Source organism: Haemorhous mexicanus, chromosome 33, assembly GCF_027477595.1.
Source record: "Haemorhous mexicanus isolate bHaeMex1 chromosome 33, bHaeMex1.pri, whole genome shotgun sequence".
NCBI classification, from domain to species: Eukaryota; Metazoa; Chordata; class Aves; order Passeriformes; family Fringillidae; genus Haemorhous; species Haemorhous mexicanus.
This window is the reverse complement of record NC_082373.1, coordinates 2,615,120-2,631,547: the sequence shown is the minus strand read 5'-3', so window position 1 is coordinate 2,631,547 and position 16,428 is coordinate 2,615,120. Positions and strand designations below refer to the sequence as shown.

The window sequence follows — 16,428 nt, the reverse complement described above, 5'->3', positions numbered from 1 at the left end:
GAGACAGCCCCACAGCAGTGCCATCCATGGATGGGAGACAGCCCCACAGCAGTGCCATCCATGGATGGCAGACAGCCCCACAGCAGTGCCATCCATGGATGGCAGACAGCCCCACAGCAGCGCCATCCATGGATGGGAGACAGCCCCACAGCAGTGCCATCCATGGATGGGAGACAGCCCCACAGCAGTGCCATCCATGGATGGCAGACAGCCCCACAGCAGTGCCATCCATGGATGGCAGACAGCCCCACAGCAGTGCCATCCATGGATGGGAGACAGCCCCACAGCAGTGCCATCCATGGATGGCAGACAGCCCCACAGCAGTGCCATCCATGCATGGGAGACAGCCCCACAGCAGTGCCATCCATGCATGGCAGACAGCCCCACAGCAGTGCCATCCATGGATGGGAGACAGCCCCACAGCAGTGCCATCCATGGATGGCAGACAGCCCCACAGCAGTGCCATCCATGGATGGCAGACAGCCCCACAGCAGTGCCATCCATGGATGGCAGACAGCCCCACAGCAGTGCCATCCATGCATGGCAGACAGCCCCACAGCAGTGCCATCCATGGATGGGAGACAGCCCCACAGCAGTGCCATCCATGGATGGCAGACAGCCCCACAGCAGTGCCATCCATGCATGGGAGACAGCCCCACAGCAGTGCCATCCATGGATGGCAGACAGCCCCACAGCAGTGCCATCCATGCATGGCAGACAGCCCCACAGCAGTGCCATCCATGGATGGCAGACAGCCCCACAGCAGTGCCATCCATGGATGGCAGACAGCCCCACAGCAGTGCCATCCATGCATGGGAGACAGCCCCACAGCAGTGCCATCCATGGATGGCAGACAGCCCCACAGCAGTGTCATCCATGGATGGGAGACAGCCCCACAGCAGTGCCATCCATGGATGGGAGACAGCCCCACAGCAGTGCCATCCATGCATGGCAGACAGCCCCACAGCAGTGCCATCCATGGATGGCAGACAGCCCCACAGCAGTGCCATCCATGGATGGCAGACAGCCCCACAGCAGTGCCATCCATGGATGGCAGACAGCCCCACAGCAGTGCCATCCATGGATGGCAGACAGCCCCACAGCAGTGCCATCCATGCATGGGAGACAGCCCCACAGCAGTGCCATCCATGGATGGCAGACAGCCCCACTGCAGCGTTATCCATGCATGGCAGACAGCCCCACAGCAGCGTTACCCAGAGCCCCACAGCAGCGTTATCCAGAGCCCCAAAGCCCCACAGCAGTGTTATCCATCGTTATCCATTGCCAGCATCAGGAAATTCCCCAGCCCGGGCAGTCGGAGATGCGAGCACAGGAAGGAGAAGCAATTTGGGAGCAGGGATGCAGAGAGGCAGCTCCAGCCCTGCTTGTGCTCAAAGCCCAGGGTGACAGACCCACCTCGGGGCCCAGCGAGGCGCCTGGCCCAGCCCTCAGGTGACAACTGGCCCCCCCAAATCCCCAGCAGACCCCCCATGCCCTCTCCAGCCTCCCTCCACCCTCCTCGCCGGCTGCAAGGTGGGCAGAGCCGCAGGCAGCGTCCAGAGGCAGCCAAGGTGGCTCGATCCCAGCAATCCACGAGGCTCAGCCAAACCCAAAAAATAATGTTTTCATACTTTGACTTTTCAGGCAGGATTTAGTCATTTGTGGACACGAGGCCTTGGCAGGGCCGCGCTGCCTCCGCTCACCTTCCCCAGCCCGCGGCTGTTTACGGCGGCAGAGCCTCGGAAGGAGAGGGGAGACTGGTGGTTTAATCCAGGTGAATTATTCCTGCTCACTCCATAGAGCCTGCAGCTGGTGGGGAAGGGGGGATTCAGCATCCCTGCGCAGCCAGGGATGGATCCACTGCAGGAGAGGAGGCGTCACAACACAGCCCAGCCCCACAGCTCCACAAACGCTGCCTGGACAAAGCCAGCAGGGCTTTTGCCCCGTCCACCTAATGGCTAAAACACGACTGAAGGGCAGAGGAGCCAAGCCTGGCTGGGGGCACTCGTGGTAAAAAGCAGAGAGCTGCTCTGCCACAGGAGAAAAGCAGGTTCCAGCCCAGCCCGGTGGGGCTGGGCAGGCTCTGTTTGCTCAGCTCGGTGTGGGGCACTGGGAGCTGCCAGTGGAGGGGAAGGGGTGACGGATCCAGGCCCCTGCTGGCTGCCAGGGTATCCCTCAGGAACCCTCTGTGCCCAGGGTCCAACAAGCTCTGGTCAACTCCTCACCTTGGTGTCAGATCCAAACTTCCCAGGCACGAGCCCAAGGCTTTATCTGCCTTTGTCCCCTCCCTCCTCCCACGTTTGTTATTAAACGTTTGTTATTTGTAATTAAACTACGGCCACTTATCTGCAAATCCTGCCTCTGAAACCAGCAAAGCCACACCACTGAGTGCCACACTGTGTCCCACAGCCCAGGGATGCCACGAGCTCATCGCCACACACCCTGTCTGCCCTCAAAGCTCATCCCCCACGAGGGTCCCACCAGGATGAGGATCCCACAATGAAGATCCCACCGTGACATGGGATCCCACCACAACCAGGATCCCACCAGGATGAGGATCCCACAATGAAGATCCCACCATGACGTGGATCCCACCACAACCAGGATCCCACCAGGATGAGGATCCCACAATGAAGATCCCACCATGACGTGGATCCCACCACAACCAGGATCCCACCAGGATGAGGATCCCACAATGAAGATCCCACCATGACATGGGATCCCACCACAACCAGGATCCCACCAGGACGAGGATCCCACGATGAAGATCCCACCACAATCAGGATCCCACCAGGATGAGGATCCCACCACAACCAGGATCCCACCAGGATGTGGCTCCCACCACAACCAGGATCCCACCAGGATGAGGATCCCACCAGGATGAGGATCCCACCACAACCAGGATCCCACCAGGATGTGGCTCCCACCACAATCAGGATCCCACCAGGGTGAGGCTCCCACCACGACCAGGATCCCACCACAACCAGGATCCCACCAGGGTGAGGATCCCACCAGGATGTGGCTCCCAACACAACCAGGATCCCACCAGGATGAGGATCCCACCACAACCAGGATCCCACCAGGGTGAGGATCCCACCAGGGTGAGGATCCCACCACGACACTTCTGCGTTTTCACCCAGCGGCCAAACCACCCAAAGCATCCGTGAGGTTGGAGCAGCCAGGTGAAGCGAGTCCTCCTGGAAAAGGAGCCACTCCAGAGTGGAGCTTCACAACCAAGCGTGGGATGGAGCTCGGGGACGGGAGGGATGGCTGGGGCAGCCCTGGGACCAGCAGCACAAGCCCACGAAGGGGCAGCAGGAGCTTTCTGAGGAGGCTCGGTGCCCTCCAGGCACTGCAGCAGGAGCTGCACAGCTGTCCCGACTGGGAAGGACAGATAAGGCTCAAATGATTCATTCAGTGAAACCTTTATTTGCTCTTGCTTACCCCGAGGAGCCAGCAGCTGCTAACGCCAAACTGGGCCGGCTCCCAAGCGCAGACAAAGGCCTGCAAAAATGGGTTTAAGGAGGAACTGACTGCTCAAAAAAGCAATCCTAGAAGAGGGAGTTAGAAAGAGGGAGTGCAGCGCGGCGCAGGAGGAAGAGGAAGCCAGAGAGCACCTAAAAATAAATGTTAAAAAAAGCAGCGAGGCGCAGGACAAAGGCCTCGCGCACGTGACCGCTCCCCGCCGCGCAGGCAGGATGCGAGCTGGAACACAACAGTCCCTCCCCAGCAACCCCACGTACCGAGCCCCAGGCACCTCCCAGCTCAGCCAGAGCCACCAGAGCACCTCTCCCACCCAGGAAGGGCTTTTTCCTTCCCCGTGCCATAAATCCCCCCGGGGCAGGATGCTGGCTGTGCCCCAAGATGGGCATGACCCAGCCTGGGGTGGAAATGCACCTAACGCAGCAGGGCTGGAGTCGGGCAGGAGAGCTTGAAAGTGTAAAAGGAATTGAAAGGAAGTCTGGAAAATGAGGGTCCTCCCAAGAAGCACCCTCAAAACCAGCCAAAGTCCTGTGGAAGCACAACCCCTGCATCTCCCCAGGCAGTGCCTGCACCAGATCTGAGCAGAGCTGGTGGGCAACTCGTGAGCTCACTCTGAAACAGCCAGAAAATGCAGCTGGCAGAGGAGCCAGAAAATGCAGCTGACAGAGGAGCCTGTCCTGTGCCTGCTGCTGCAGCTGGGAACGATGCTGTGGCTCCAAGGCTGCAGAGCAACCCGAGCTGGGACATCAACACCCAGTGCCCTGAGCTGGCCCCGCTGGTGGCTGTGCCCATCAGTGCCCTGAGCTGGCCCCGCTGGTGGCCCACCTACCCTCGGTGCCCTGAGCCAGCCCTGCTGGTGGCTGTGCCCACTGGACACTGGCAGCAGCTCCACGCCAGGCCCAGGAGCGAACCCGGCGCTGTTCCCTGTCCCTGAGCATCCTGAGGGATGCTCCCTGCACACCTTCCCCCAGCCCTGCCAGGGCTCACAGCCGTGCAGGGAAGGAACAAACGCCCAGGGACCGGAGAGGCACTTACAGGACGGGCTGAACATCACCAGCGTGGTGCAGAGCTCCAACCCTGAGAACCTGCAGCGAGTTCCGCTCCCGGGAAGCCGCGGCTCCGCATCCCACGTTCACTTCTGCTTCATGCCCGCCGCCCAGCCATCCTCAGCAGCAGGGAGAGCATCTGAGCCGTGCCGAGCTGGGTCAGACGCAGCCGGGGCGGCGGAGCAGCCTCTCAGAACTGACTCATCCCGTCCCAGAGGGGCTCCAGCAGCGCTCAGTGCATCCCCGGCCAGCCGGGGTCCCTCAGAGCCCGCAGCCGCGCGGCCGCCGAGCCGGGCTGCGCCCACAGTGTCCCCTCGGAGCCACCCTGGGCCGGGGGCAGGAGCCCTGCATGGCACGGGCTGCTGGTCCTCACGCCGCGCTCCCTGAGCTCATGACTGAGTAACGCCGGCGAGCCAAGAATAGAGACCTTGAAGTGAAACCTCCCGGGATTGGCAGCTATTTCGGGCGCGCTCAGCCGCCGGGGCTGCGTGACATAAGAGGATATAAAAGAGGAAACTCTGCACAACAACTCTCACCTCACCGAGACAGACCCGGGTGGCAGCAGGTAGGGCTGCTGGGAGCGCCCCTGGGGCGAGGCCACCGCTGTGACAGCCCCCAGGCCACCCCTGTGCCCCCAAGGGGCAGCACCGGGACCCCTTTGGGGGGTCCCCAGCCCCAGAGCCCCCCGAGCATCCCCAGGGCTGAGCCCAGAGGGAAGTGCAGAGCTGCAGCCCAGTGTGGCCACGGCTTCCCCGCACTGGGATGAGCCCAAACCCCAGCACAAACCACCCCGAGCCCACGTCGAGCCGAGCCTGCTGCCACAGGTTCAGCCTGCCCAGGCACCTCCGTGGAGCAGAATTGCAGAGATGCTGCTGTGGCCAAAGGAGCCTCAAAGGGAGCCGACAGGACTGAGGCACCCAGAGCACCCCCAAAGCCCAAACCCCAAAGCCCAAACCAACCCAAACCCCAAAGCTCAGCTCTGCCCAAGCAGCCCCTCCAGCTCCTGGCTCAGCTCACCCTGGAAGGCAGGGCTGGGATTGCACCCAGCCACCAGATGTGGGGTGGAAAGATCTGGTCCTGGTTAACAACCAGCATCAAGATGAATGCAGGGAAGTTTGAATGGCAATTCTGGGAGATCTCTGGACCCTTAGATACCGGGAGAACAAAGACACAAGCTGCAGTTTGTGCAGATCAAACTCAGCACCTGAAACCAGTCCCTGCCAGTTCACAGCACGTCCACCCCTCGTGATGCCACAGTGCTCTGCCAGCACACTCACACCCCAGAAATGTGATTTCTCCTGAGTTTTTGGTCAGCAGTAAGTCACCAGCCAGACTGACAGAGCCTACAGTGCTAATTAGGAAGAAATTCCTCCCTGGGAGGGTGGGCAGGCTGCGGCACAGGGTGCCCAGAGAGGCTGGGGCTGCCCCTGGATCCCTGGAAGTGTCCAAGCCAGGCTGGACAGGGCTTGGAGCAGCCTGGGACAGGGGAAGATGTCCCTGCCCATGGCAGGGGTGGCCCTGGATGAGCTTTAAGGCACCTCCCATCCTAAATCACCCCGTGATTCTATGGAATAACTGAATTCCCCAAACAGTCTGTTCTAAAAACACCCTCCAAAACTCAGCCAGGGCAGGAGGGGGAGCAGGTCCCCTCTGATTCCATCCCTCAGCCAGACAGCGACAGCCAACCAAGGCCCTCCAGTTAAACCCAGCTTCCAAAGGCTGAATAACCACCACGAGCCACAGACCTGCTGAACGTGCAGTTCCATGATGCCAGCACTGCTGTCCCCGTGCCAGCAGGTGACAGGGCCCAGACAAAGCCAGCCATGGCAGGGACTGTCCCTTGGCATGGGGACCCTCCCTGCCACCTGCAGCACTGCAGAGAGGGGTGGGTGCAGTCCTGGGAGAAGGAGAGGGCCGAGGCAGGGATGGTGCTGAGCTCGGCACAGGCTCCCCCAGCCAGGAGCTCTGTGGTGCCTCCATCACGGGACAGAAGGAGCCAGTGCCAGGCCCAGAGCAGGACAGACAGACCAGGGTGACACACAGGTGACAGGAAGGACACGGCAAAACCCGGGGGGGAGCAAGGCAGGGGACATGGGAGAAGGGACAGGGCCCACCTCGGAGCCAGCTCTGCTGTGAATATTCCCACCCTGCAGCCACTGAGGATAACCCTGAGCTGCTCCCAGCAGCCTCCCCAGGACTGCTGAAGGCAGCTGGATGGGCAAAGAGGCCAAGGCAGGGGCAGAAGAGACAATTTTCATGTGGAAGTTGCACCCCCAGGCTACGAATGAAAGTTATCGTCAGTGCATCGAGCCCTGGGCAAACCTGGGGAATTTACATAAGCCTTGAAGTCCAGGAAAGCATAAAGGAGGAAAGAAACTGAGAGAGCAGCCCTGGCTTTGTCTCCAGCATTGCGAGGAAGTTCTCCACATTTTCTGTGCTGCCCAGGGCTCCCCTTACGCAACAGCAGCTTATGAAAAAGCAGCCTCAGCATCTGCAGCTTTCCCCTCCCTCCGTAAGAGATCCTCCTTCTGTAAGAGATCCTCCTTCCAGGGGAGATCCTCCTCCTGTAAGAGATCCCTCTTCTGTAAGAGATCCTCCTGCAAGAGATCCTCCTTCCAGGGGAGATCTCCTTCTGTAAGAGATCCTCCTTCCAGGGGAGATCTCCTTCTGTAAGAGATCCTTCTCTAAGAGATCCTCCTTCCAGGGGAGATCTCCTTCTGTAAGAGATCCTCCTCCCACGAGAGATCCTCCATCCCTGAAGGCTCAAGAACATCCCCAGAGAGCTGATCCCAGCACCACATCCCGACTCCTTCCTGCAGCACCAGGGAGCTGCTCCTCCCAGGGGAACTGCCTGCCTTCCACCTCTCTGGAGCTGAGCTCCAGGGCACTTCCAGGGCTGCAGGATGCTCCAGAGGCTCCTGGGACACGCTGCTTTCATTCACAGCAGCACATGACCCAGGGAAACAGGGGAGGACCCAGGGGAACCCTGGGAGGATGCTCTGGACCAGCACCACTGACAGGTTCACCCCACGCATGTAAAAATTCTCTCTGAGAGGAGAAACGAGGCTGTCCTGGTGAGCAGCAGGAGCCACCTCCAGTTCCCAGCTCTTCCCCCAGCTCCTGCCCCTCTGTCCTCCTGCTCCCTGCCTTCGGGGCAGAGCGTGCCCAGCTCAGCAGGGTTTGTTTTGCCCTGGTGTGAGCCGTGTTTTGATCCAGCTCTGCAAGGCAGCCCTGGGGAAGAGCCAGTTCTCCCGCTGGCACCGTTCCTGCTCCTGGATACCAACAGCCCGCGGGACAAAACCCGATGGTCCGGGTGTCAGGGTGGTTTGTCACTGTGCTGAGGGGCAGGGCAAACCCCACACACCCCGGGAAAACCCCACAAACACCATCCTCATTCTCCTTCCAGCAGCCATACACCACAGCTGGCCTTGAGACTGACGTTTTAGGTAGAGGAAACCAACAAAGGTGGGCTGGATGTGTGCAGGGGTCATAAACAAACCCAAAGGTGGGCTGGATGTGTGCAGGGGTCATAAACAAACCCAAAGGTGGGCTGGATGTGTGCAGGGATCACAAACAAGCCCAAAGGTGGGCTGGATGTGTGCAGGGGTCACAAACAAGCCCAAAGGTGGGCTGGATGTGTGCAGGGGTCACAAACAAGCCCAAAGGTGGGCTGGATGTGTGCAGGGATCACAAACAAGCCCAGAGGTGGGCTGCATGTGTGCAGGGATCACAAACAAGCCCAGAGGTGGGCTGGATGTGTGCAGGGGTCAGATGTGAGGCCACTGCCCCACTCCAGCCCCTCTGTGGGGTCGGGACCTCCATGGAGACCCACCCTTAGGATGTCCCCTCCCTGCTGGAGGCCTCTCTGGGTGACAGCGTGGCGCTGACTCAAGGCTCTTTCCTCAGCATCCTTGGGTGTTGCCCAAGAGGCACCAGCATGGTGACAGGCACACGGTGACAGGGACAGTGACAGGGAAGGTGGCAGAGACAGTGACAGTGACGGTCACAGGGACAGGGACGTGTGGCACTCCCAGCTCTGCCACCTCAGCGACGCTGAGCCACCTCCACGGTGAGTCTGGGAAAGCTCCAACCTCACTCCAACGGGCACTTGGGCTCTGCTTGCTATTTATAGACTGACAGGAGGCTGGGACAGTGCCACCCGGGCCCGAGGCTGGGACAGTGCCACCCAGGCCTGAAGGTGGGACAGTGCCACCCAGGCCCGAGAATGGGACAGTGCCACCCAGGCCCGAGGATGGGACAGTGCCACCCAGGCCCAAGGCTGGGACAGTGCCACCCGGGCCCGAGAATGGGACAGTGCCACCCGGGCCTGAAGGTGGGACAGTGCCACCCAGGCCCGAGAATGGGACAGTGCCACCCGGGCCTGAGAATGGGACAGTGCCACCCGGGCCCAAGGCTGGGACAGTGCCACCCAGGCCCGAGAATGGGACAGTGCCACTCAGGCCTGAAGGTGGGACAGTGCCACCCAGGCCCAAGGCTGGGACAGTGCTACCCAGGCCTGAGAATGGGACAGTGCCACCCAGGCCCAAGGCTGGGACAGTGCCACCCAGGCCTGAGAATGGGACAGTGCCACCCGGGCCCAAGGCTGGGACAGTGCCACCCAGGCCTGAAGGTGGGACAGTGCCACCCAGGCCTCCTGGCTCTGCCCAAGCCCTGAGGCTGGGACAGTGCCACCCGGGCCCAAGGCTGGGACAGTGCCACCCAGGCCCAAGGCTGGGACAGTGCCACCCAGGCCCAAGGCTGGGACAGTGCCACCCAGGCCTCCTGGCTCTGCCCAAGCCCTGAGGCTGGGACAGTGCCACCCAAGGCCCCAGAATGGGACAGTGCCACCCGGGCCTCCTGGCTCTGCCCAAGCCCTGAGGCACGCGGCCCGGCCCGCTCGGGCTGCCGGAATCCGGCACATTCATTCAGAGTTAGCAGCTGCTGCTATATCGGGAAGGAAGGCAGCTTCAGGGGAAGACAGAGCTCTCCAGGACACAGAAAGAAAACAAATCCCTCGCCTGCAGTCTGCAGGCCAGAGCTGCTCTCCTAAATTCCCTTGGCTCGGCTTAACAAGACCCGGGTTTTTGTGCTGAAGAGTGCACGCTTACCAGCCCTGCACACCCTGAACTCTGGGCACCCCCTCGGAAGCTTCACGGCTCCATCACATCAAACAGCAAATGTGCCAACTCAGACCTTCCCCGAGTGACACAACTGTCCCCAACAAACCCTGGCCCTGCCCTGCCCTTCGGGAAGGGCACCTGGAGCAGAGCAGCCGGCCCAAGGAGGGGGGAGTGGGTGACCAGAAGCAAAGCCGTGTGTGAGGGCACCAACAGAGGCAGGAGAACCTCGCGGGGCTGCTGCCAGCAGGGCTCCCCGAGGTGCTCTCAGGGCCTCAGAGCCGCAGAGGGCACCGGCCGTGCCGGGCAGGAGCTCCCAGGGGCTCGGGGCGGGCAGCACACGCTGCTGTGGCCCCGTGTCCCCTCCCCGCCTCGGCAGGGACACCCGAGTCAGCAGAGAAGCTGTTAATGGGGAGCCGGCAGAGCCCGAACCCGGAGGATGCATTCCTGCCCTCGGGGAGCATAGCAAGGGGATGAGACAGACACGGCAGCTCCAGCTCCAGGACTGACTCACCTCCCTCCTGCGCTGTCCCGGAGAGCAGCGACGGGGCTGGATGGAGATCAAAAGGTAATAAATCAGATCAGAACAACCCAGGTCTGATGTTTGAACCAGAGATGGAAGAGGAGATTCGCCACCTCCCCTGCTGGAGTCGGGCAGCGGGGCAGAAGGAGCTGCCTCCTTTCGGAGCCTTGCCAACACACTTGTTTGTTTTTTCCCCTCCTCAAGGTCCCAGCTGTTAAATCCATGATTGCAGGATTTCCCAGACTCACTGAAAAAGCACGTATGCCATTGTGTCCCACTTCTGGAACAGGAAAAAGCCTGAAAATCCGAGCCACAGACTCCAAACACACAAGGTCTCCTTACAACTGACATTTTCAAACCTCATTTTTCTTTCAACAGTTTCTAAATGGTTCAGAGTTTTGCAGCACTGCCTCTCAGCTTCCCCAGAATTGTTCCTATCCCGGTGTCCCACGGTGGGGGAACTTTTTGGCATCAAGTGTCCCAAAGCCATTATGTGGCCACTCACATCCCCAGAGCCTCAGATGACTCTGAGCCACCAGCCTCCAGCCCCTGACGGAAGCTGGGTCTTGACTCCAACCCCCATCCAGCCAAGTGTGAACACAGGAGCCAGGGCAGCCGCTGGTGCTCCAGCCACCCGAATTCCCCATCTCTCCACTCAGGCCCCCAGCCACAGGAGGATGTGGAGTTTCTCCCTTTGCTGCTCCACAGGGAGCTCGGTGTCGCACTGAAACGCCCCTGCCAGCTCAGAGCCGCCCAGCACGGCAGCCAGCACCCAGCCAAAGCCTCTCCCTGCCCCGGGGAGGTTCCCAATGAAGCCATGTAATAACTGCAGGAAAAGACACGCTCCGTGTGCCCGTCCACGCTCAGCTCCATCCCTGAGCTGCAGGATGGGACTCACTCTGGGACCAGCCCTGACACGGGGACCTGGCCCTTCCCAAAGGACACACCTGAAGGGTTCAGGACCCTGCTCAGCACAGGTGTAACCACCCCACACGCTCCCTGCTGAGCTTCCAGCCCCACTGCCAGAGCCTCTGCTGCCATTTTCATGCGCCCACTTCCTGCTCACATCAGGCAGAGAGTAGGAAGTGCTGAAATCCTCCGACCCTCGCTGCAAAGCAGGAAGCGCTGGCGATCCCCTGAGAAAGGCTGAGATTTCAGGCTGGAACCCTCTGCAAACATCTGCTCAGAGGCACTGCATCCGGACCCTCGGAGCGAGGCCCAGACTCCCCATCCTCCCGGGGCCCTGTCTGCTGGAACAAACCCGGGGCAGGACCACTCACAGCTCATCCTGTCTGAGAGCACCACGGCAGAATCCAAACCCTGCGGCCACTCGCTTCCCTCCCTCTGCCGCGAGTGACACCTCATCTCTCCCGGCCCAGCCGTGTCCAGCACATCCCACACCTCCTCCGCAGGAGCCTCCCAACATCCCATTCCTCAGCAAAGCCTCCAGAGCACAGATAACACCTTTACCGTGGAAAAAGGTGTGGGCAGCTGCTTTCTGGGAGCCCAGGGATTGCCAGCACGGGGCAAACCTCGGACGGCGCACAGATCTGTGGGCTGCACTGGCTCGTGGCTCTGGCAGGCTGATCCGGGGTATTTGGGGCATCCACAGCTCTTGTCCCAGCGCACATCCTTGTCCCACAAGGTAATTGGAGAGAGAGAAGCGCCCTTGCAGCAAATGCACCAAGGGCAAGCCCGGCAGTGCTGCTGCTCCCCTGCCCTCGCACTCCCTGCGCGCGCCGCCGGCCCTTCCGAAGGGAAAGGCAACCGGATCAGCACAAAAACATTCCAGCAAACCACAGGCTCTGCCTCGCCACATCTGAGCACTTGCTCTCCAAGGCAGCCGCGGTCCGCGGGCCTCGTGAGCCCGAGCTCCCTCCCTCAGCCCTGGCAGCCGGTCCTGGCCGAGCCCCGCAGCCACACGCACGCATTCCACGGGACACGGGCTGCATCAGCTGCTCTGCGAGCCGCCATCCCCCGGTGCTTCCCCCGGCACCGGCACAGCGCCTCCGGTCCCTGTGACAGCCCTGCCAGCAGCTGTCCCTCGGTACGGGCTCACCGCCACCCCAGCGAGCCCCGGCTGGAGCTGCAGATCCCGGGCAGACACTGCCGGGGCCGGACACCCCCGGGATGGGCGCTCCCCGACCAGCCCACCCCGCTCCCAGGAGCCTGCCAGCCCCGGGGGCTGCGGGAGCAGGGGCTGCAACACCTGGGGAGGGGGCGAGCGGAGCCGCTCGGAGCGGGGGCTGCACCCTCCTGCGGGGAACGGAGCCGAGCCGGGACGCGGAGAGCGGACGGGGACCCCAAAACCCCCGGGGGTGACAGACCCGCGACTGTCCCTGGCCGCTGCCCCGGTGTCCCGGTGCCTACCTTGTGCTGGCGGCAGCGGCCGAGGCGATGCCGGAGCGTCCTCGGGCAGGGGCGCGGGGCGGGGGCGGCCCCGGCCGGGCCGCGCGGGGACTCCGCGGGCTTCGGCTCCACCTGCGCCGCCGCTCCGGAACCGGGCGGGCGGAGCGGGGCGGCCCCGGCGGGAGCTGCGGGCGGTGCCGCTCCGCCCCCGGGACGGGCCGGGACCGGACGGGCCGGGGGCGGGCGGTGCGTTCCGGGTCACAGCTCCGCGGCACGAGGGACCGGGAGCGGCGACTTCCAGCGGCTGGAGAGATGCGGGCAGCGGGAACCGGGGCCGAGCGCTGGTCGCCGGATGCCAAACTTGAGCCCGAGCTACCCCGGGTGACGGCGGAGCCACCAAAGTGTTGGGAGAGGGGCGGCAGAACGGCCGAGCGTGGACAGAGCTCCGGGCACCGAGTTGGAGCCGAGCGCTTCCACCTGGCACCTGCCCGTTCCAGGTGTCCCGCTCCCTGCCCGGGCTCCTGCATCAACCGGGGGACCGGGACGGGGCAGTTCCCAACGCACCGGGGCGAGCGGGGGTGAGCCGGGGGCAGGAGAGAGGGAGCATCCCGCGGGATGAGCTGAGCTGAGCACAGGACAGGCGGGAACATCCCGCGGGATGAGCTGAGCTGAGCGCAGGACAGGCGGGAACATCCCGCGGGATGAGCTGAGCTGAGCTGAGCACAGGACAGGCGGGAACATCCCGCGGGATGAGCTGAGCTGAGCTGAGCACAGGACAAGCGGGAACATCCCGCGGGATGAGCTGAGCTGAGCGCAGGACAGGCGGGAACATCCCGCGGGATGAGCTGAGCTGAGCTGAGCGCAGGACAGGCGGGAACATCCCGCGGGATGAGCTGAGCTGAGCTGAGCGCAGGACAGGCGGGAACATCCCGCGGGATGAGCTGAGCTGAGCGCAGGACAGGCGGGAACATCCCGCGGGATGAGCTGAGCTGAGCTGAGCGCAGGACAGGCAGGAACATCCCCACACAGCGACCAGGGGAGCCGAGCAGCACAAAGAAAGAAACGGAACCGAGTTCAGAGCGCAGGAGGGAGGTGTCTGTGCTCACGGGCTTCAAGTCCTGCCCAAAAGCCCAGCGAGACCCCGAGGTTCCCTCGCTGCCGCGGGGGAGCAGCTCCTCAGCGAGGGAACAGCTGCTTTTCCAGGAACTCCAAAGCGCGGGGGGATTCTCCAACCGCGGAATAACACTTCTCTTTTCCAAGGAAGAAATCATTTCAGACGCAGAGCAGAGCCCTGCCCTGCTCAGCTGCAGCCCGGAGTCTCTGGGGTCAGTGGGTGCAGTGAGACAGCACCGAAACACGGGTGGGCAGGGATGTGCTTTTGCTGAGTTATTTTGCTCGCTTTGGTGATACCAAAACAGCTCTGGGAAGTTACACATCGAGCTCACGGGCCAGCACATTCGTAACCCTGCTTACAGAGGGGTTATTTTCGGCACCTGCTGAAGCTGGGAGGTTTCAGGGTGCATCTCACCCACCTCTAGGGCTTTCTCTTTCACTTTAATTGGTGTCTGTTCTCTTCAAGACCAGCCTTTCCTTCCCTTTCATTTCCAAAGCCTCATTGATCCACAGTGAAACCTCACGTGAGGAGAGGCACAGCCCCCAAACAGCACCTGGCAGGTCAGTCCAGAGCAGTGACAGCAGCTTTTTTAATAATTCAGAACTACTGGGGTTACCCTTAATGCCTCTCTGATTTGGAAAATAGCACCAGAACAGAAGCCTCAGCCCTGGTCCCTGCAGAGCCTCAGCAACACCCAAATTGCCCTGACAAGGTTTTTGTGACTAACAGCTCATTCTGAGAGCCGTCAATAACTTCACAACTAAGTCCCAGTGGGCCCCGCTCTGCATAAATTTGCATATTACTGAGTGGAGCCAGCCAGAGGTGAGAGTGGTGGGGACCATTCCCTGAACAGCAGCTGGAGAAGGGGATTCGTCCTCCCCACCGAGCACTTTCTGCTGTCCAGTGCCCTGAATTCCCCTAAATTCATCACTCCAAAGGCTCAAACTCATCAGGAAGGACAAGCTGGGCTCAGCCAGCCCCAGAATTCCTGCAGATCATTCCATGGAAAGGAGCCGTGGAACAGCCTAGTGGGAAGGGAGACACGGATCATTGAGTCCAACCTCTGTCTCTGCACAGGGTGCCCCAAAAACCACACCACAACCCATGGGAATATACCCCAGCACATCCCGGGGGAAACCTGTGGTTTTCCCCTACAAATTAACAGATTGATTTGGGATGGGTTGGAAAACCAGAGTTTTCCTGGTCCCTGTATTCAACTTCCAAATCTGTGAATTTTTCCCAATCCCATTTTGAAATAGAAGCAGTAGAAGGAGCAGCAGCCTGGCTTCTCCCATCAATCCCATTCAAATCCCACTCAAAAATTCTGTGAACACCAAGAGCCAAACCTGCCTCCAAGAGCAAACAGATCCCACCGAGACCTTCCTCCATGGGGTGAGGAGCTCAGGCTGAATTGCTGGGGAATTTCAGCAGCCCTGGGGGGCAGTGGAGATCATCGAACCGAGATTATTTTGGAAGCACAGCTGGTATTTTTAGCCTGGAAAAGGAGGCACCGCTTCCCTTTCGGGAGTCCCTCCTCCCGCGGCCGGCCGGGCGGGGCTCTGCTGCGCCAGGCAGGCGAGATTGCAGAACCCGCGGCCGCTTGGGAAAGAAAGAGAGAAAGAAAGAAAGGGGTTATTTTGATCCGTGGAGATGGATGTGCTTCACCCCCACACGTTGTGCAACCCTCCGACCGTCGGCGGAGCAGACAAAGGCGCTCCAGGCTGCCCGGGCTCGTCCGGGCTCCCAGAGCCAGCCCAGGGCGAGCAGGGGGCTCCCACAGCACCCCCAGAGCTCAGCCCTGATGGAAGGGGTGGACGAGGCTCAGGAGAAGGTCTCGGGCTGCCAGGAGAGGGAAATGGGTGGGAAAGGGTGGTGGTTTCCCACCTGAGACTTTTCTCTGCTTTGCTCTGCTCCCGAGCCATGCAGCGAGGCAGAGAGCTGGAAAAGGCAAGGAAGGACGAGGCTGGTGATGTCTGCAGGGCTGGCCGGGCCTCCCAAGGGGCAGGAGGCACAAGGACGTGCCAGGGGATGACCCAGGCTGGGGGGCACAGGCAGCCCTGTGCTCAGCAGCTCTGCCAACACTCATCCCCCCTCCAGGAGCCTCTCAGGGACCCTTGGGCACCCCTCAGCTCTGATCTGCCTCACTCCCCTTCCCAGGCTTCCCCTTCCCTCTGCAAACGAGAGCATCAGGAGCAGAAGAGGCCACGAGGTGGTGGCAGCAGCAGGTGAGGAGGGACTCGGTTTTGGTCAGACGGGAGCACAGCATGGCCGGCCCGCCCAGGTTTATGGAGCTGGGAAGTTTGGGCTGCAGCCAGAGAGCTCCTGGCACGGGGCTGGCCCACCTGGGATCAGGGAGCTGGTGGGGCTGACCCACCTGGACCCCTGGGAACAGGGAGCTGATGGGGCTGACCCACCTGGAGCCCTGGGAACAGGGAGCTGATGGGGCTGACCCACCTGGACCCCTGGGAACAGGGAGCTGATGGGGCTGACCCACCTGGAGCCCTGGGATCAGGGAGGTGATGGGGCTGACCCACCTGGAGCCCTGGGATCAGGGAGCTGATGGGGCTGACCCACCTGGAGCCCTGGGATCAGGGAGGTGATGGGGCTGACCCACCTGGAGCCCTGGGAACAGGGAGCTGCCTGGGATCTCCACAGTGGGCAGAGGTGACCAGGAGAACACCTGGATGCTGAACTGGAGGCACTGAGAGCCCTGCGTGGCACTGCCTGGCATCCCCCTGCCAAAAGACTTCACTAAACCTGAGCTGAGAGCCCACCTGGTGCCCAGGCAGGGATTAA

At 61.6% G+C, this 16,428-nt stretch overlaps 1 protein-coding gene across 3 annotated transcripts in view; it reads right to left on the bottom strand.

Moving 5' to 3' along the window:
• The window catches only part of HDAC7 (histone deacetylase 7), a 71,081-nt gene that overhangs the window by 39,222 nt on the left and 15,431 nt on the right, over positions 1-16,428 (bottom strand). Inside the window, exon 1 of one of the 3 annotated variants that reach the window (XM_059871826.1) lies at positions 12,540-12,647. The exons of 1 other annotated variant lie outside the window; for it this stretch is intronic. Coding sequence is in view for 1 of the 2 variants with exons in the window: in XM_059871824.1 (XP_059727807.1) it covers positions 4,519-4,534 (16 nt within the window). In the remaining variant the exon portion in view is untranslated. Of the gene's footprint in view, positions 1-4,518; positions 4,933-12,539; positions 12,648-16,428 lie in introns of those variants that run through there. One more of the 3 variants, XM_059871824.1, reaches the window with a different exon arrangement.